Consider the following 20,626-nt stretch of genomic DNA (forward strand, 5'->3'; position numbering starts at 1 on the left):
GCAGTTTGCAAAAGAAGAGTGGTCGGAAATTCCAGTTGAGAGGTGTAACAAGCTTGTTGATGGTTATAGGAAGCGCTTGATTTCAGTTATTTTTTCCAAAGGGCGTGCAACAAAATATTAAGTTGAGGGTGCCAATAATTTTGTCCAGCCTGGTTTTTGAGTTTTGTGTGAAATGTCAGATTTGGCTTTTTTTCTCTTTTTTTTTTGTGTTGTTCCAATGTACATAAAGGAAATAAACGTGTATACCAAAACATTCATAATTGCAACAGTTTTCTGGGAGAAATTGTGCATTTTCTGGGAAAATTTCAGGAGTGCTGATAATTTCGCCCATGACTGTATGTTTTTTCAAATAAATGATGTAGAAGTCTATGAGGAGAAAAATTGCATTGCCACTATAGCTCTTCAGTTTTTTTGCTTTATAAATGATTAATTCTATAAAAGTGGTTAAAAGCTGCACAGCATCATGTCAAGGTAAATTATTGCACCAGATTTTTTGTGGAAAGGCTTATACATTGATCCATGTATGTGAATATCCCAGAAAACATACCTGCATACCTGAGTTTTATACAGTTTTTTTATAAATAAGTAAATGCAGAATGGAATATGTTGTGTTGTTCTGAAAGTAAAATATCATTTACACGTACATTGTTCTACATTTTGATAACACAGTAAAGTAGAAAGTTTATCTTGGCTAGCAAAATTTTCTGTAATGGCAAAATGTACCTAGTATGTTACTTGATGTTTTCATTGACTTTATAAATTTATTAAATAACTGCTGTCTTTATGTATCTTTGTTTTTAGCAAATAAATCTTAAAACTGGCGAAGAAACAGATAACCCAGTTACCATGATGCAGGTCTACCAGGAATTCAATGACAAGATTGCAGAAAAATACAAGATAATGAAGTTCAGATCAAAGGTATATAAAGTATTAAATCTGTAAGACAGTGGCTTTTATAAAAAAAAATATATGGGCATCATTTATCTTAATTTGCTCATACTAAATGTATTCACAGATGTTTTTCTTTTTGCTAGTTGAAAATACTGTACTGTATAAATCGATATTAAGAAAATCAAATTACAAACATCATTGCTGTGTATGAGTATTACATTAAATAGTAAATACATGATTATTAACTTTTACAAAATATAATTTACAAAAACTAAAGTGTTGGTTTTTTTTTTATAATAACATCAGGTTTGTTACAAAAACCAGTCACTTTGTAATTTTTGATATTTTATAAGATTCATGTTATCAGGAAAGAATTTGCTGCTTAATTTCTCTCACATACTACTTTTGCTTTCATTTTCCAACTTCTCAAAGATTAGTTCATTATTGTAAAATTCCTTTAAGAGCAGTCTTTGTGTGTGTGTGCGTTTTTATATTTATTAAATAAGAAAATAAATTTTATGGATGTGTGTATATATATGTATATGTATGTATATGTACAGTATATGTGTATATATATGTATATGTATGTGTATGTGTATGTGTGTATATATATATATACACATATATGGTATAGCAGTGGTGCTTGAAAGTTTATGAACCCTTTAGAATTTTCTATATTTCTGCATAAATATGACCTAGAACATAATCAGATTTTCACTCCAGTCCTAAAAGTAGATAAAGAGAAACCAGTTAAGCAAATGAGACAAAAATATTATACTTGGTCATTTATTTATTGAGGAAAATGATTGAATATTACATATTTGTGAGTGGCAAAAGTATGTGAACCTCTAGGATTAGCAGTTAGTTTGAAGGTAAAATTAGAGTCAGGTGTTTTCAATGAGATGACAGTCAGGTGCGTGTGGGCACCCAGTGTTATTTAAAGAACAGGGATCTATCAAAGTCTGCTCTTCACAATACATGTTTGTGGAAGTGTACCATGGCACAAACAAAGGAGATTTCTGAGGACCTCAGAAAAAGAGTTGTTGATGCTCATCAGGCTGGAAAAGGTTACAAAACCATCTCTAAAGAGTTTGGACTCCACCAATCCACAGTCAGACAGATTGTGTACAAATGGAGGAAATTCAAGACCATTGTTACCCTCCCCAGGAGTGGTCGACCAACAAAGATCACTCCAAGAGCAAGGTGTGTAATAGTCGGCGAGGTCACAAAGGACCCCAGGGTAACTTCTAAGCAACTGAAGGCCTCTCAGATTGGCTAATGTTCATGTTCATGAGTCCACCATCAGGAGAACACTGAACATCAATGGTGTGCATGGCAGGGTTTCAAGGAGAAAGCCACTGCTCTCCAAAAAAAACATTGCTGCTCGTCTGCAGTTAACTAAAGATCACGTGGACAAACCAGAAGGCTACTAGAAGAATGTTTTGTGGACAGATGAGACCATAATAGAACTTTTTGGTTTAAATGAAAAGCGTTATGTTTGGAGAAAGGAAAACGCTGCATTCCAGCATAAGGATCTTATCCCATCTGTGAAACATGGTGGTGGTGGTAGTATCATGGTTTGGGCCTGTTTTGCTGCATCTGGGCCAGGACGGCTTGCCTTCATTGATGGAAGAATGAATTCTGAATTATATCGGAGAATTCTAAAGGAAAATTTCAGGACATCTGTCCATGAACTGAATCCCAATAGAAGTTGGGTCATGCAGGAAGACAACGACCCTAAGCACACAAGTCATTCTACCAAAGAATGGTTAAAGAAGAATAAAGTTAATGTTTTGGAATGGCCAAGTCAAAGTCCTGACCTTAATCCAATCAAAATGTTGTGGAAGGACCTGAAGCGAGCAGTTAATGTGAGGAAACCCACCAACATCCAAGAGTTGAAGCTGTTCTGTACGGAAGAATGGGCTAAAATTCCTCCAAGCCGGTGTGCAGGAATGATCAAAAGTTACCAGAAACGTTTAGTTGCAGTTATTACTGCAAAGGAGGGGTCACACCAGATACTGAAAGCAAAGGTTCACATAGTTTTGCTACTCACTGTACCATACGCCGCATAATCAGGCCGGTTTTTTAATGATTTTTAAGCACAGGGAGAAAATTAACATTTGAAAAATCGGTAATGTAATAAATCCGCAAGAAAAGCAACATTGTAACAATGTACGGAACGAACCAACACAATCGTCCGTGACTGAAAACTGCCGAACTGTCCTTGTGCCTTCTCCTGCCAGATGGAGGGATGGGGGTGCATGGCGTTGAGTGTGGAACGGGAGGAGAGGAGAAGGACGTCCATTCAGCTCCGTCCGGCTAGTCTGCCGATTTCGTTCAGTATGCACTGCCCGCTCATGTGCCCACCTCCAACTCGTCACTTGAGTCGTCGTCTTTACACAGTCCTGATGTACCTGTGACTGACGTAGACTTTTCATTGCTCTGTGCGGTTTTGGCTGCCTTTCTATATATAATCCACTAAGACACCCGGCCACTGTAGTAGCGAGGTAGGAGGTGGGTGTGAACAAAGTGCAGGAGCATCTAAGAAGACGCATGTTTCTTGCAGATGCGAATTGCTGTATGTAGCATGTAAAACAGTTTGCTATGGTGCATGCGGTCGTGTGTCGTAACCGAAAACTCGATTTTTAAAGACTGCTTACTTCATTGTGTTTTTAACCTCAGTTGTAAAGGAATATTTTAAGGACCCCATGGGATACCCCTCGGTTTTGGCTGCTTTTCTATATACAGTACAGGCCAAAAGTTTGGACACACCTCCTCATTCAATGCGTTTTCTTTATTTTCATGACCAAACTTTGGCCTGTACTGTATAATCCACCAAGATACCCGACCACAGTAGGAGGGGGGTGTGTACAAAGGGTAGGGACGTATGAGAGTGGGAGCGTATGAGTCACACTTAGTGGGAATTCCACGGCTTGCAGCCCGAATGGGGTTCAACGGCTTACCCACGCCTCTCTGCGCTGGGTAGACACACGGTTAATCTCATGCATAATTATTTATTGAATGCTAAACCCTTCTGGAAAGACATGGATGTCTAAAACGGGTTGGTGTGAGAATACAACAGTAAGCGAATGAAAAGATGGAACTCTGGAGAGAGCAAAATACAACACAATAGTGAACCCGCGGCATAACAAACACCGCGTAGCTCAGGCGTGCATGTGGACTCTTGCCACAGACGAAAGGGACTGGGTGGTCGGTGAGTTTTTGCTTCTGAGCAAATGGGCAGGCAGTGTGAATGCCTAGAGAGCAAGGGTAGACGCCGGCCGGTGAAAAAGGAGTGTTGGTGGGCAGGAAAACGTCTTTTGTGTTCCTGCAGGAGCATCCAAGAAGACGCATGTTTGTCGCAGAATGCGAATAGCTGTATGTAGCGTGTAAAACAGTTTGCTAGGGTGCACGCAGTTGTGTGTCGTAACCGAAACGTTGGTTTTTAAAGACTGCTTACTTCATTGTGCTTTAACCTCAGTTGTAAAGGATTGTTTTAAGGATCCCATGGGATACCCTTCGCAAACAGTTTCACACGCTGCATATGGCGATTCACTTCTGCGAGAAACATGCCTCTATGAACAGTCAACGTAGCTCGGAGTTGCATGACTTGCACATGACATTAAGCTGACCTGCACTGCATGTGGCCTCTACGACAGACGAATATAAATGACGCCATTTTTTTCTGTGTTGTCGCGTCCAAGTTGGTGGGTGTGGCCCTGAGAGTTGTCGTTGTATCCAATGGTCTTGGAGTTGGTGGCCGTGGCTCCTTCCTGCGGACGCCATAGATGTCTCGCTTGTCGGCGGCTTAGTGAGTCCACGCCCCTTCCGGCGTGCTTTCCATGGTTGTCTTGCCTTAGTGAATTATATATATATATATATATATATATATATATATATATATATATATATATATATATATATTCGATCATTTTGCTTAATAAATAAATGACAAAGTATAATATTTTTGTCTCATTTGTTTAACTGGTTTCTCTTCATCTACTTTTAGGACTTGAGTGAAAATCTGATGATGTTTTAGGTCATATTTTTGCAGAAATAAAAAAAATTCTAAAGGGTTTACAAACTTTCAAGCACCACTGTATGTGTATATATGTATTAGTGCTGGGCAGCGGTTAATCTTAGACAATCACACCAATTGCATTGCTATATGCAAAATTCAATAATGAACTCAAAAGTAGTGTATTGCGTGTATTTGGTTTGCAAACACTTTAAACAAATAAGGTGCTTTTTAACAGCAGTATTCCCTTTACATAGTAGCAGTTAAAATATTTCTTGTAAATCTCAACTTAAACATTAATGTAATCAAATCAAATCAAATACAAAACCAAAGCTATTTGCCACTGCCAGGGCATTAACATTTTATCTAGTTTGCTATAGTAAAACAAGTTACCCTCAGAGTCCAGAGCCATGATCAAGTTAACATTTCTAAATCTGTTTTCTTTTTTTATCTGAACAGATACCAGCAGAAACATTTTCTTTTATCAGGGAGCAGCATAAACAGTCTATGTTCAGTAGCAACTCTTTGAGGGCTAATATGTTTTCCAAAAAACTCAGTTTTCTGAGAAGCGCACAAAGCAATGGTTTCACACATAAATCAACATAAGTTTGCTGCTATCTGTTGTGCCTGCTGTCGGCGCTTGTTTGCAGTATGTAGCGGCTCGACAGCCAGTAGGAATGCATGGTGGGCTGGCTGTCTTTGTAAAACAGGTGCACGGGTGTGGCAATTGCAGTGAGACGCAATATGGTTTGTACCTCCTTTCTGTCCTCCCAGGCAAACGTTGCCATAGGTGCATCAGCTACACGAACGTGTTCGGCACCACGATCAGCTGGGGAATCAGCTGATGCTGGTACCTCACTTTTGTTTTCGATCTATATCTCCAGATCACTTGCATCAAATTTAGAGTCCGACAAATCAAAGTCCATTTCAGTGATAATATGAAAAATGTTTTGCTTTGAGCATTCACTTTAGTATCTCTCCACATGCCAATTTAGAAGCTGTTTGCTCTTTGCTACTCATGCACACACAAGGAATCGAGGTCAAATCAACAAAGCTAACTTCTAGCAAAAGCGTATTGAAAATTACTGTAACAAGAAGATCACTGATCTCTATAGAGCACTAGCGAGACTGAGGCTTTCAAAATAATAATAATAAAAAAACTTAACACTCGATAAAATTGTCGCCGTTAATTAATGCATTAATGCTATAACACATTAACTTGCCTAGCCTTAGTCTGTCTGTCTGTGAAGAGAACCTTGACAATGAACGAGCAAAAACCTGTAAGGCTGTAGTTCAAGAAACTACTTGGTGACTTGTGGATTCTACTTCTTGTGCAAGGCCATCCACTGTAACGGTGCATGATCTGTGACAAGGGTGTACTCCCGACCAAAGAAGTAGTACCCCAGCTGTGCAATCGCCCATTTGATTGCTAAAGCCTCCCACTCCTCCACCGCCGCATACCTGATTTCACACTTCAACGGTTTCCAAATCGGTAACATAACATCACTATCGATGTTCTGACTCGGCACAGCTCCCAGGCCTGTGTCCAAAGCATCTGTCAGGAGAATACAAGGCAGAGAAAAGTCTGTCACTGAAGCTGCACCTCTGTCTGGAGATGATACTGTTCAGTGGATGCAGTGGATTCTTTATGATTGACAGGAGCCAGCTCCATGCCTACAATCGAGCCTACCTTCCTCACAAGTTTGTCCAGGGGTGAGGCATCCCTCTTCTTTATGCTGCCTCCCCAGCACACCACTACGTAGAAGAGGGCGCTAGCCACAACCCTCGGATAGAACATTTGCAGCATCTTATTGCAGATGTTGAAGAACATCAGCCTCTTAAGGAGGTATAGTTGGCTTTGCCCTCTTGCACAGAGCATCAGTATTGGCAGTGCAGTCCAATTTTCATCCAGCTGCACTCCCAGGTACTAATAGGTCTGCACTCTCTGCACACAGTCACCTCTGATGATCATGGGGTCCATGAGGGGCCTGGGCCTCCTCCACCACCAGCTCTTTGGTTTGGCTGGTGTTCAGTTATAGGTGGTTTGAGTCGCACCATTTAACGAAGTCCTTGATTAGGTTCCTATACTCCTCCTTCTGCCCACTCCTGATGCAGCCCACGATAGCAGTGTTGTCAGCAAAATTTTGCACGTGGCAGGACTCAAGAGTTGTATTGGAAGTCCAATGTATATAGGCTGAACAGGACGGGAAAAAGCACAATTCCCTGCGGTGCTCCTGTGCTGCTGACCACAATGTCAGACCTGCAGTTCCCAAGATGTACATACTGAGGTCTGTCTGTAAGAGAGTTCACGATCCATGCCACCAGGTATGAAACTACTCCCATCTCTGTCAGCTTGTCCCTAAGGAGCAGAGGTTGGATGATGCTGCAGGTGCTGGAGAAGTCCAGAAACATAATTCTTACTGCACCACTGCCTCTGTCCAAGTGGGAGAGGGATTGGTGTAGCATATATATGATGGCACCCTCCGCTCCCACCTTCTCCTGGCATGCGAACTGCAGAAGGTTGAGGGCGTGGCGGACCTGTGGCCTCAGGTGATGAAGCAGCAACCGGTCCGTGGTCTTCATCACATGTGACGTCAGGGCGACAGGCCTGAAGTCATTCAGCTCACCAGGACATGATACCTTTGTAACTGTGTAATTGTGGGTAGGGGGAAACTTTCTCCTATGCTGGTATCAGCAGAAGGATGGGTGGAGGATGCAGTACTCTGAGGTGAGAGCGGGTTAATGTGGTCAAACCTGTTAAAGAAGTTGTTCATCAGGTTTTCTCTCTCCACGTCTCTCTCGATGGAGGCACCCCGCTTTGAGCTGCAGCCAGTGAGGATCTTCATCCCATTCCACACTTCCTTCATGCTGTTTTTCTGCAACTTTTGCTCCAGTTTTCTCCTGTACTGCTCTTTCGCCGCCCTGAGCTGGACTCAGAGTTCCTTTTGCTCGCCCTTAAACTCATGCTGATCACTGCATTTAAAAGCATTTTTCTTCTGGTTCAAAAGGCCCTTGATGTCACGTGTAATCCATGGCTTGTTGTTAGCATAGCAGCGTACTGTTCTTACTGGAACTACAATGTCCATACAGAAGTTGATGTAATCAGTAGTGTAGTCAACAACTTCCTCAACGTTCTCATTATGTGTCCCCTGCAGGATATCCCAGTCCATAGTTCCAAAGCAATCTCTCAATGCCTGCTCTGCCTCCGGAGACCACTTCCTGAATGAGCATGTGGTTGTATGTAGCTCACTCACTCTTGGTTTATAGTGAGGTTGAAGCAGAACCAGGTTATGATCAGCTTTCCCAAGTGAAGGCAGCAGGGTTGGCGCTGTATGCGTCTTTAACGTTTGAATACAGTAGGTCAATAATCCTATTTCCCCGGGTGTTACAATCCACATACTGGGAGAAGGCAGTTAATGTTTTGTCCAGCGTCACATGGTTAAAATCTCCAGAGATTAGCACAAATGCCTCAGGCTGCTGATGTCACACGCTATCTACACGGCTACGTGGCGGGATGTAAACAATAACAACAATGACATGTCCAAAGTCTCTGGGCAAGTAGTACAGACGCAGACTTATCGCCAACAGTTCGATGTCCCTGCAGCAAGTGGAGATTTTGACATTTACATGGCCAGGGTTGCACCATCTTGTATTCACATAGAGCAAGTCCTCCTCCTTTACACTTCCTGCAGGTATTTGCGTCTCTGTCTGCTCTAACTGTGCTAAACCCGGGTAGCTCCACGGTAGCATCTGGAATGCTAGTCGTTAGCCATGTTTCACCAAAACACAACAAACTGCATTCTCTGTAGGTCCTGACATATTTCACCAGTGTAGCCAGCTTGTTGATCTTATTTGGTAGTGAGTTCACATTTCCGGGAATCACAGAAGGCACCGAAGGCTTGTATCGCCACTTCCTTGCTAGCCGTTTGGCTCCGTCTCGGCTGCCGTGATACCTCCTTACCTCATTAGGTAAATAGGGAACCACACCGGCATGGGCCTTTGTTCTTCGCGCTAAAAGTTGACTACCTGAATAGACTAGTCTTGGCGTTTAATAATCCATGTCCAAATAGTAAAAAGTGTCCAGGAAAACGAGTCCACATAAAAGAAAGTGGTAGAAGTGATCAGAGAGATAGTGAAAAAGGTAGAAAGATAAAGTCGTATACGGAGCTGCTGGAAAGGCTGCTACTCACGGCGGCGCTAACCCGACAAAGGCTTGGACATGCCGCTTGGTTTGTGGACAGGGCCATTTTAAAGTGGCTTGTATTTTAAAACACTGGCTTCATGGTACCCCGACCCACTAGGTAGCCTAAATATTTGGCTTTGTTTAATCCAAAGAAGCATTTTTGGGATTAATCTGAAGCCTGGCCTCGCCAAATGTTCGCAATGCCGCTCGGACATGCTGTACGAGTTCCTTCCATGTGCTGGAATAGATATCAATGTCATAGGCAACACTATATGAGTTATGAGGTCGAAGCACTTTATCCACCAGACATTGGAAAGTTGCAGGGGCCCTTGGTCCTAACCAAATGGAAGGACACAATGCTGTCAGTGCCCACTAGAGGTACTAAACACAGTCTTAACCTTCGCGGGGGCTGTTTAAAAAAAAAAAAAAAAAAAAAAACCTGCCAATACCCCTTTGTCATGTCAAGTATCTAGCCCAACCAAGTCTCTCGAGGAGGTTGTCCACTCATGGCATCTCATAGGCATCAAACTAGGAGACTTGTTTAAGTCGATGGAAGTCATTGCAAAACCTCCAACTTCAATATGGCTTACTGACTAAGACTAGAACTTTCCTCTGTTACTTCTAATTGTAACATACGCTTGATGTCAAATTCCACTTCAGCTCCTTTTGCCTCTGAAAGACAATAGGGGAGTTCTCGAACTATAACCCCGGGTTCTGTCACAATATCATGCACAATCAGAGAGGTCCTTTTGGGCTTTTCACTCACTACCTCCGGGATGGACAGGATAACTGATTCTAACTCCTGCCGCTGTCTGGGATTTAAATCGGCACCGGAGTTAAGGTTCTTCCTGAGAGCAAAGAGTGAGCGGGGCTGGCTGTAGGAGGGATCGGGATCCCTGTCCTTCCATGGCTTCAGCAGATTTACAGGATAGACCCACTCACTTGGTCGACGATTGGATTACCAAATAATTGACGAGTCTTTTCCCCTCCATAACTTCATCTGGACCTTGCCAATGGGCAAGTAATTTAGAATGGTAGGTAGGAACTAGGACCATGAATCGATCCCCCGGGTGGAATTCTCAGAGAGATGTGCCTCAGTCATAGTATTGGGCCTGTTCTGCTTGAGCCTCTTCCATGTGACGTTTTAGGATGGGATGAAATTTTCAAAATCTATCTGTTAATTGCATGATATATTGTAATATGTTTGTGGAGTGAAGGGCTTCTTCTTCCCACCCTTCTTTTAAAATATCTAATATGTCCTGGGGTTGTCTTCCGCACAATAATTCAAATGGTGAGAACCGCGTAGAGGCTTGTGGGACTTCTTGATATGCAAAGACGAACAAGGTGGAGGAGCTGATCCCAGTTACTTCGCTAGGTGGTCAGCCTGGTTGGAAGGATCTGTTTGAGAGTCTGATTAAACCTCTCTGAGACTGTTGGTATGAGGATGATAAACCACAGTTTTTAGATGCTTGATTTTCAGTAATTTGGCAGTTTCCCTGAATTTCCCTCTAAGGTGAGGGGCGTCCCTTGGTCTGTCAGGACTTCTTTAGGGATGCAGGCTTGTGCAAAGACCTCTACCAATTCCTGTGTAATGGCTTTGGATGTAGCTGAGCACAAGGGAACAGCTTCCGGATATCTGGTAGCATAATCTACGAGGACCAGAATATATTTCTGTTCTCGGGCTGAGGGCTCTAGGGGTCCTACTAAGTCAACCCCAATTCTTTCAAACAGGACATTAATCAGGGGAATGGGAATGAGAGGAGCACGGTCCCTCCTCGGAATTTGTCACAATTGGCACTCTGGGCAGGAAGTACAAAAGCGACGAACCTCCCCATTAAGTCCCGGCCAAATCAAACCAGAGTTGAATCCTCTCCAAAGTTTTCTTGGTGCCCAAATGGCCTCCTAGGAGATGATCATGTGCTAATTCATAAACCTGTTGCAGGAAGGTTCATGGAACTAGCAGCAGCTTCCACATCTCCCCCTCATGCTCCACTACCCGATATAGCAGAATTCGAACATGCCTCAGTGTTATACCCATTTAAAATCGCCACTCTTGTATGAGGAATCGCCAAAAAGTTAATCGGTGCACTCCAACCCTTTATCCCACTCCTCCTGCATTCCTCCTTGTCCCCAAACTGTTCCCCCGCAAATCGGAGGACCTCGGCACAGGCTCCGGTTTGCAATAGAGGGGCTGAAATTTTGGGATGTAATCCAAAACGTTTGAGTAAGGGATGGTTCTGCCCTCCCAGATTGTGAGGCTGTCCTATATTTTTCTTTGAGCTTGACCATATTTGTAAATTGTTGTCCCTAGACCGGCTGGGTGAAGCCGTTTTGGAAGCTGAGTTAGGAACAGGTAGCAAGCCACCTGTTTCACTATTTGTAGGGCATGGTTGTCCCACGGCCTTAGCCATTGCCCCTACTTCTTCCCACAGGGTGAAACCCTGTTGGTAGGTTGGCCGCTCAGGATCAAATCTCCACCCTTTCACTTTCTTTACTTGCCAGTCTGGGGCATCCCCATGTTTCGCTAAGGGCTCTGCCTTAGTGGGGAGGAGGACATTCTCCTTCAAGAAAGCATAATAAGCCCCTTTTGCCTTCCCCAGCTGGACCAGCCCAATCTTTTGAGCCCCTCCCTTGCACTCCCCATTTTGCTTATTTTGCCCGGTCAAGTGTTTTGGGAGTGGAGCCTGCACTGGGTCTTTCCAAACTGCGGGATGCACCCCTACTCGAAAACTCAGCCATGGTACTTCCTCACATGGATGTGCTTTAGGTCAAGGTCCTGATACTTGAGGGAATCCTCCATCCTGCTGGATACGCCAGTGTCACACAAAGTTGACCAATGAATCATACAAAGGTTTGGGGCATCCATACATATATTGTTCCCTGGCTGTGAAAGGTTATGAATTATGGTACAGATCGGAGTTCAAGACAGAACTGATGTTATAGATGGCGGCTTTGAAGGCCAGCAAAGGAAATTATGTCATCTAGGGCGGAACTGGGAGGGTCCTCCTCCATAGGCTCGTGGAATTGCTCTTGTTCAGGCCTTTCAGCTGCCTCCCATGTGCACGTGTGTTACACCCAATTAACATGTTAGGTTTTATAAACTTAAAATAGTTATGGTATTTCTCCCAAGTGTCCAATGTATACATTCAGTTGTATGTTATGTTTTGTTTACATTATTTAAACAACATGTTATTTATTCAGTTTCAGTTCCTACTCTTTATTAAATTGCAGTGAATTGGCACCCATTTTTTTAGACAAGATGAATGATTCAGAAACATAATGTCATTGATAAGATTGAATTGAATTTATTTTGTTTCATTATTCTGTTTATTTTTTCCTCAGAAAGTTGAGAAGAACTATGCTTTTGAAATTCCTGATGTTCCTGCAAAATCTGAGTACTTAGAAGTGAGATACTCTGTAAGTAATTATATCAAAAGTAATTATAATTACTGTCTATTATCCCTAAATATATATTCTAATGCTATCAACTGGGTGATTTAAAAATCTTAAATTTTTCTTATGTGCTCTATATGTGTTACAGCCAAAAATGAGTTTTTTGTTTAATTTTCTTGGGTCTAACTTTTTTCTTTTTTTTTTTTTTTTTTGGTGGCATTGTGTTTTTAAATTTAAAGAGTTTTTAACTTGTGTGTGCTTATTATAAGCATTTGAATGCTTCTTAGATTGTTCAAAGTGGGAAATCTAGCTGAGCAACGGGAAAAAACTTTTTTTTTTTTTATTTTTTTTTTTTATTTAATGTCAGTCAAGGGACGAATTAACAGAAAATACATAATTTACACCAAATGTAAACCCTTGCTGGGTAATACATTTCTTTTGACCAAGACGTAAAACACAAACATGCACATATTGTCAGACAAGCTTAATCCAGTTTAGCAGAACTATTAAGAGGGGACAGGGTACACTAAGCCCTCTTGTACACAAATCTAAAATTACAACAGTTTATCATTGCTTATTAAACTGAAATGCATGTCTTTGGCAGCATAGGTTAGGTTAGGTAGACTTTATTAGCCCAAAGGCAAAATCTAGGAGGGAAATGGGAAGAAATGTATATAGACACAAAGAAAACGCTTTAACCAGAAAATGATATGAATATAAGACAAGACACTTTTCATATTGTAAACATTTAAAGATAAGCTTCAAAATTAAGGCAGAGCAGAAGATCAGTTTAAACATGGTTTTTATATGCTAGAATGTCTGGTTACAGAGAGAAATAGAGTTGTCAGATATTTAATAAAGAGGTTTCAAAGTTAGATGTTTCACATTTTGGTTAAATGTATGCCATTTTTGAGAGGTGATTTCTTCATGCTGCGTGGCTAAGCTACATGGCGCTGTTGCATGTATTATATTTGGCACTCTCTCAGCATCTGCTGTGGACCTCTTCAAAGCTATGGTGTTTCAGCACATCTATTTCAGTAGGCCATTTGTGAGAGCCACAGCTCCATAGAAGTTAAGCGTGGTATCAGATACATTTTTTTAAACTGGATCAAAACCTACGGCCTTTCTTTAAAACGTAGAATATGCGTGGGGGAGGTTGGGCATTTGTGAGAGAGTGAAATTGTACTGGGGAAGTGTTTATTATTAAACTGCATAATTTTTAACTTAACTTTTTAATTCTCATAAATAGATTTATCTTGTTACTGCCATCTAGTGGCTAATCATTTTTATGTTCTTGTATTTGGTTAAAGCTTGCCTGTAAACTAAGCGCATTAATTGTCTTTGTGCAATATCAGTGACTCTTTATACTGTACACACACATTTTTTGCTGGAACTCAGTCTTTCTTTATTTTTGTAGGTTTTCTTCAGTTTTTGTTTAATTTTCACTTTAAGTGTTGTGTTACAATCAAACTGTTCATGACAAAGCCCTTTGTTCTGCAATTAAGGTTTGCTTTATGTGGTGATTCCATGATTTTTGTACTGAATCCATATTTGTATGACACACTAAAACTGATTTAACAATGGAAGGATCTCCTTTTCAGTGAATACCCCACCTAAATAAGGTAAAGTGTATATATATCAGTTGAGACCATGGTATACTTTAACATTATTAATTATGACTTTATTTCCAAAACCTTTCAAAAAGAAACAGGTTTAACATGTTTCTGGTTGCTCATTACTATACTAGATGAAGTTTTAGTTAGACTTTTGGGCAGCTGCTGCTGTTTTTTGGCTACATAACAGTAAGAGTATGTTACTGTATCAGAAAGGAGTCATCTCTCAGTCTCATCTATAAGGAAGTTGGAAATGTATAATTTTAACTTTTTTCAAAGGAAGGCTTGCAGGTTAGGTGAACTGCTGATGCCAAATAAAACTGACTAGGTGTGTAGTTTGAGTGGGTATAAAACAACAGCTTAGTTGTCTAAATTCTGTCTAGTTGTCTAAATCCTGAGAAGAATCTTACCCAAAGGAATGGTTAGTGCCACAACAAATTAAGATAGGGTGGGATTATATTTTTTTAGAGGGGGATGATTTGGGATTAAAATAAAAGCCACAGTATTTTTTGATTCACAATAGATATGCCTTAGAATATGTATATGCAACAGACTAGAGCAAACAGAACTTCATCCTGCATAATGCAGTGCTGCAGTGTAGCAATATTACTCAATAAGCCTAAAGCCAAACAAACACTATCTATTAATCGTGTGTAAGAGTGAAGCTGTAAGTGCATGATGTCACACATACAGAAAACCCAAAAAACAGCATTGAATAAACTGGTCATGCAAGAGAAGAATATAAAATAAAACCAAATATTCAAGATTAATTCTTCAGTAGTACAGCTCATCATTACATACAGCTAACAGAGACTATTAAAATAACACAGCTGATACATTGTTGGCTTATTATTTAGCTAAAAAATACACTTAATTTTAGATAGGAAGACTGCACCCAGACTGATGTGTGATATTGCTATGTTAAGGCTTCAGTGTGGGAACTGAAACTGCCTCAGCTGTAGTAATCAAAAATGCACCCCATTTTACATTTTTTTTTTTATAAAACAGTTTTTATTTATTTGCTATGATATAAACACATACATTGAAAACTAACCCACATACTGTACAGTATAGAAACGTTTAGCACTGGCTGTGCCCTAAATCTCAAAAAGATCACCAATTGCAGCATTTGTTAAATGAGTTACAGGGAATCTTGTTATGGGGGTAAAGCAAGAAATACAATGAGGTGAAGAGCTTGGATATGTTCACAGGACCTCACAAAAATGTTTTTGCATAAAATGACATACAGTAGATACTGTTTTACAATATTTATGAGAAGATACAGATCAATATTTGAGAAAATTCTTGGCTTGAAAATGGACAAATATATTTCAAAAATGTTTTCAGGTTTAGAGCATTGCCCCAAAGATGCCATTGTAAGGTGCTAGAACAAACCCGTATTTTTAAAATTAAAGAAATGCTGTACTTAAGAACCCACATTTCCCCATGGCAAATTGATTTACTGTATGCTATGACTGGGAAACAACTTTGATTTGAAAAGTAACTACAGCTATATTTTCTTGCACATCTCTTGGGGCTTTCAGGGATTAGTGTACTACTGTCACTTCACTTTGAATTGATAGCCACTGTACTCAATGTGGCTGGGTGAACTTCACTACGTGTTCTTCTGCAATTCATGAAGGTTACTTTGTTTTACAGCAGAGTTTCTGGAAAACCAAAAATTGCCCTCATGTTTAGTTGGAATTTAATTCCCTGTTGTCCAGATAAAATGAATCACTTGCATAATTTTTGTTGTACACTCCTTTTGATTCTGAACTGAATTATTCCCGCATTTCATATTTTTTTTTTCACTCGTGTCTTGTACAAAAGTTTCTGCCCCTCTGTCTGCAATCTGAGTTTTTTCAAATGAGAGAAAAAAATCACATTGTTGTGCATATTCTGTAGTTAAGTAAAGAGCTACTTGTTGCTCATGTCTGGTGTTTCATAGGGAGGTTTGGCATAGTGGTTAAGGCTTTTGATGTCAAAAACTGTGGTTGTGGTTTTAAATCCCACTATTGACACTGTGTGGTCATGAGCAAGTCACTTCACCTGCCTCTTTTCCAGCTGAAAAAAAACAAAGAAATGTTACCAATTGTATCTCAAATGTTGTAAGACACATTGGAAAGATATCTGCCAAAGAGTATATGTAAATGTCATCTACTATTAAAGAAAACATCTGAATTGTTCCTAAGCAATGTTCTCTTTTGTATAAAAAAGAAATGTATATAAATGGATCCTAGCACCCTGCATTGGTAAAATGTAATCAAGCAGTAGCAATTTAAATCTTCATTTCAAAAATGTGCTGGGTTATAAAGAACAAATACGTGTATGTAATGAATGTTACCTCACTAACCAATCCATAAGTGTGTCAGACACTGTAATTTGATCAGTCGGCTGCAACAAACATGTCCCCATACACTACAAGCTTTCAAAAGCCCTGAAAACTGATGTCTTTGAGTAATGTTCTTCAGTGTGATTATTGGGCTTTTTCTATCCTTGGTTACAGTGCCTTTGGGACAACTTCCTCAGAGAAAAGTTGCTATGTTAGTGAATTTTTGTTAGAATGATAGTAGAAAGGAGTGAAGCCAAATGTGATATCTGTGCATTGGATTAATTCTGTTTTCAAACCAAATGATAAAGGAGAGCCAGGCAAGGTGAATGATGTTGTTATTTGTTAGCATTAAAAAATGTAGTTGTTAAATTCTCAAGTGTGAAGAGTTAGTGGTCACAGTTTAAACACAATACCCAGAATGCTTTCCTCTAAGGCATTACATTTGTGGCTGTTTTTTTATAAGCAGCTACAATGTGTAGCCTTTTACTTATTTATGTGTTATTTATAGGCTACCTCTGTCAGTTGAATGTTTGTTTAAATGTAATTGTTCGGTTTAAATGAAGAGTGACACTGTTTAAATGGATAAAAGTACCTTGTACTTCTCCATGTTCTTTAGGCTACTAGTAAAATGTTTGAACCTTTTAAAAAAATGTAGTTTGTTAAAATGTAAATTGTACCATTTTTAATTTAAAAGCATTTAAACTGTTAAACATTTTGCTGCAATCCTTCTCCATTCTGCTGTATAACTGTCCCCATTGGTAATTTTGATTATTGCTATTATTGTTATGCCACCCTGGCTTAATATAACCAACCTGAAATTCTAGCCCTGTTAAAGTTTAGTATCATTTTGTCAAAAATAAATAAAAGCTTTTGCAGTAAAAATGAAAGTAAACTATATTTACATCTTAAAGTACGTAGAAGGTCTGGTGCCGGAGTCAGCATTTCACATTTCATGCTGTAATAAATAGTAAGTTTAACTTTTTCTGTCAAATTATAATGTAGCAGATTATTTGGAGTATGTGATAGAAGCTTCTATAGCTACTGAAAACTACAGATATTATGTTTTCTATGTTAATTTCTGCTTGACTTCTTAACTTAAAAATCTTTCATATCTCTCATAACCCTCATTTTAAAGTAAATTTACAGTATTTCCAAAAGATGTTTTTTTTTTATTGTAAGAATGCAATGCAGAGGCTGATATTAAGGAGCTGAATATTGCTAGTTTAAGTAAAAGGAAACTACTGTAAGAGGTGACATGACTGAAGTGTTGAAAATTATGAAGAAAAATAGTACAGTGGGTCCCAGTTGTTATTTTAAAATGAATTTTTCAACAGGGACACAGGGACAGGGACATGGTTGCACACTAAATGAGCAAGATTGGCAAGCATGTGGTCCGAATGGCCAGTTCTGGTGATAATTGTTCTGATGTTCTAATTGGATATGCAGGTGTAAACTAAGAAAAAGCTTTCAATTCTTAGTATGTTTTGTTTTATCCAGTAAGATTCCTTAAAATTTCAGCAGAGATTCCCCTTTTTTTACCTAAACGTTTATTTGTGTCTCTACATACTTTTGCAGGCTGAATTACCACAACTTCCCCAAGATCTTAAAGGGGAAACATTTTCTCATGTATTTGGAACAAATACAACTGGGCTGGAACACTTACTCCTGAGCAGAAAGTTTAAAGGACCGTCTTGGCTGGAAGTGAAAACCCCACGTAAGCCTGAATTCTTTTTTTTTTTTTTTTTTTGGACTTCAGATTTCTATTTTGGTGCACAAAGAGCAGGAATGCTAAGAGAGTTGCCTTTTATTTGAATACTCCTTCTCTTCACCAAGAGAGGTAGGCCAATCATATAGTAGCATTGCACTTATAAAGTATCCTGGGAATGCTGCTGATCTGGGTTGCTTTTGTCCTACTCACTCGCCTATTCACAAATGAGTATCTGCCTCACAAATGTTTTCATTTAGTAATTTCCATTGTGACAGCAGTAGTAGCCCCCAGCTGCAGATGTGTGGCGAGAGATGTGTAGCCCTCCTTGCTGTGACGTTATTTTGGTATTAACTTAGTTAATAAGTTAAGAACTTTTTCTTTTCCCAAATAAACATATATTTGTATAGTGATTTTGAGTATTACATTTAAAGATACTTTTAAGCTGATCAGCATAATTTAATTTACATGTTAAGTACTACTTTTTGAAGTAATACTCTGCACTGCTTGATATTATTATATTAGGAACTATATTAACAATTAAGCATTACTTACTATAATATACTATAACTTACTGTAATACTGTACTATTTACATATAATAATTCTTCACACTTGAAGATGTACAGCATTTATTAAATGGCATGCTTATCTATTTATAGTTTATTTAATTCCTAACATTAATGAATTAATTCTTTCAATCAAGAGGTGAACAAATATGCTATTTGTTGTTCTTGGCTCGATATTTAAGATATCGCTTGTTTAACTTGACTGTGTACCTTTTCTAAATAGTGCATTAGATGAATGTCAGGAATCATGAGTCATAAATGTGCACTACTATAAAAATATAATTAAAATAAAGATTTACAATGCCCCATAAAAATAATTTTTGAAGAAGAAGAACTGTAATCACTCTCTCCATTCTACAATCATGGTAAAACTAATTTGCTAGGCACTGGCAACAAGTAGATGTGTAAGAAGACAAGACATTGGCCTTGCTTTTCTTTTTCTTTTAAATGTTTTCATCTTTCATAGTTACCATATGATTTATTCTTCTGTCTTCCTGCTCTTCATTTTGGATATTTAAAGAAGCCTGATCATTGTAAATCCCACCAAGAATATGCACAATCAAAGCTTTCGCCATGTAATACGGTAGATGCATTTTAATATATGGACTGCTAATTTTCATGTTAGGTTAAGACTAGTGATTTGCAAAACTTGTGGAGTTTGCTTTGCCATGAAATTGGTGAAATCGTGGAAATGTTTAGGAATTTCGCTGAATTTAACAAAATGCATTGACATCGACTGAGAAACTCTGTTGCCAATCTTTTCTTATAGATTAAAAGAGTTCACTCATGAGATCAGAATAAGCTTTCTGTTTCAGTTAACTGTCTGGAAGATGGTTTATGTCAAGGTGTATGAGTGGAAACTGGCAATCCTCAGATTTTCATTTTAGGGATATAGAAACTCAATTGACAGACCACCTCAACTGCTAGTTTAACAAAAGTTGAAGACCTTGTCACAAACTCACACAAGAGCTATAGCAAGGTTTGGAGTAGCCACCTGTATATTTTCCTGCCTGCTAAATTGCAAAACAAATAAGGTACCTTGGTCCAGACGTGGGGTGGACTTGGTGAATCTGATATTGTTGGGTTTCTGTTATTGGGTCTGAACTTTATGATGTGTGGGGCCAATTTTAAAGCAGATTAATTGAAAGTGAAAAGCAGTTTAATCAGAATGAGTCTTTAGCAGAGCGAGTGGCCATGATTATTGTATGATGTGATAAACAAGAATCTATATTTACTGTATAACACAGATTCTTCTTATCCCATTAAATTACCCTTTCTAATTTTATGTTGCAGTACTGTTTTAGTCCATACTTTCCAGCTAGACATAAATGTTCAAACTGCTTCTCTCATGGGCAGATATATTGCTCAGATGAGTGCGAAAGAAAGCTTACAGTGACATTTTGAAGCAAAACCTTAGCAACCTTAGAAATCACTGCTAGTGTCATATGTTATGTGTTGCTATATGGTACTGTGCTATGCGATAAGCATATTTTACGGTGCTCTCCAGTGCCTTTTAAAAGGTGCATTGATATTGGTCTTGAGGAAGAACAGTATTAACCATCTCCTGTCACATTTTTGGCCACAATAATATGCCCAAAGTAGTTGGCAGATGTCCTTGGGGAAAATTAAAAGACAATTGAACCCATATAATCCACTCATACCTAGTTCAGTTTTTCCTTTTCCACTGATTTTCAATGAATTTCGCTTTCTTTGCTGAAATACCTGAACATTTTAAGCAGAAATGCCAGCTAAACCTACCAAGTTAATCAAGAAGGTTATCAGTGTTGTGGAGAGTAATCAGGATTCTTCAGCGATGATGGGAGAGCAATAGACTTAACATCTTAAACTTACACACAATGCCATTGGGTTCCAGGAAGTTTTACAGAAGGTCTTTTTCACATACTGTACATCAGTGTGAATTTA

General features: G+C 39.2%; 1 protein-coding gene across 1 annotated transcript in view; it reads left to right on the forward strand.

Annotated features, from left to right (window-relative positions):
- The window catches only part of pola1 (polymerase (DNA directed), alpha 1), a 430,119-nt gene that overhangs the window by 32,825 nt on the left and 376,668 nt on the right, over positions 1–20,626 (forward strand). The window contains exons 12-14 of the mRNA XM_039745606.1: positions 802–918; positions 12,435–12,509; positions 18,006–18,144. Coding sequence (XP_039601540.1) covers positions 802–918; positions 12,435–12,509; positions 18,006–18,144 — 331 coding nt within the window. The remainder of the gene's footprint in view (positions 1–801; positions 919–12,434; positions 12,510–18,005; positions 18,145–20,626) is intronic.

Source organism: Polypterus senegalus, chromosome 2, assembly GCF_016835505.1.
Source record: "Polypterus senegalus isolate Bchr_013 chromosome 2, ASM1683550v1, whole genome shotgun sequence".
NCBI lineage: Eukaryota > Metazoa > Chordata > Cladistia > Polypteriformes > Polypteridae > Polypterus > Polypterus senegalus.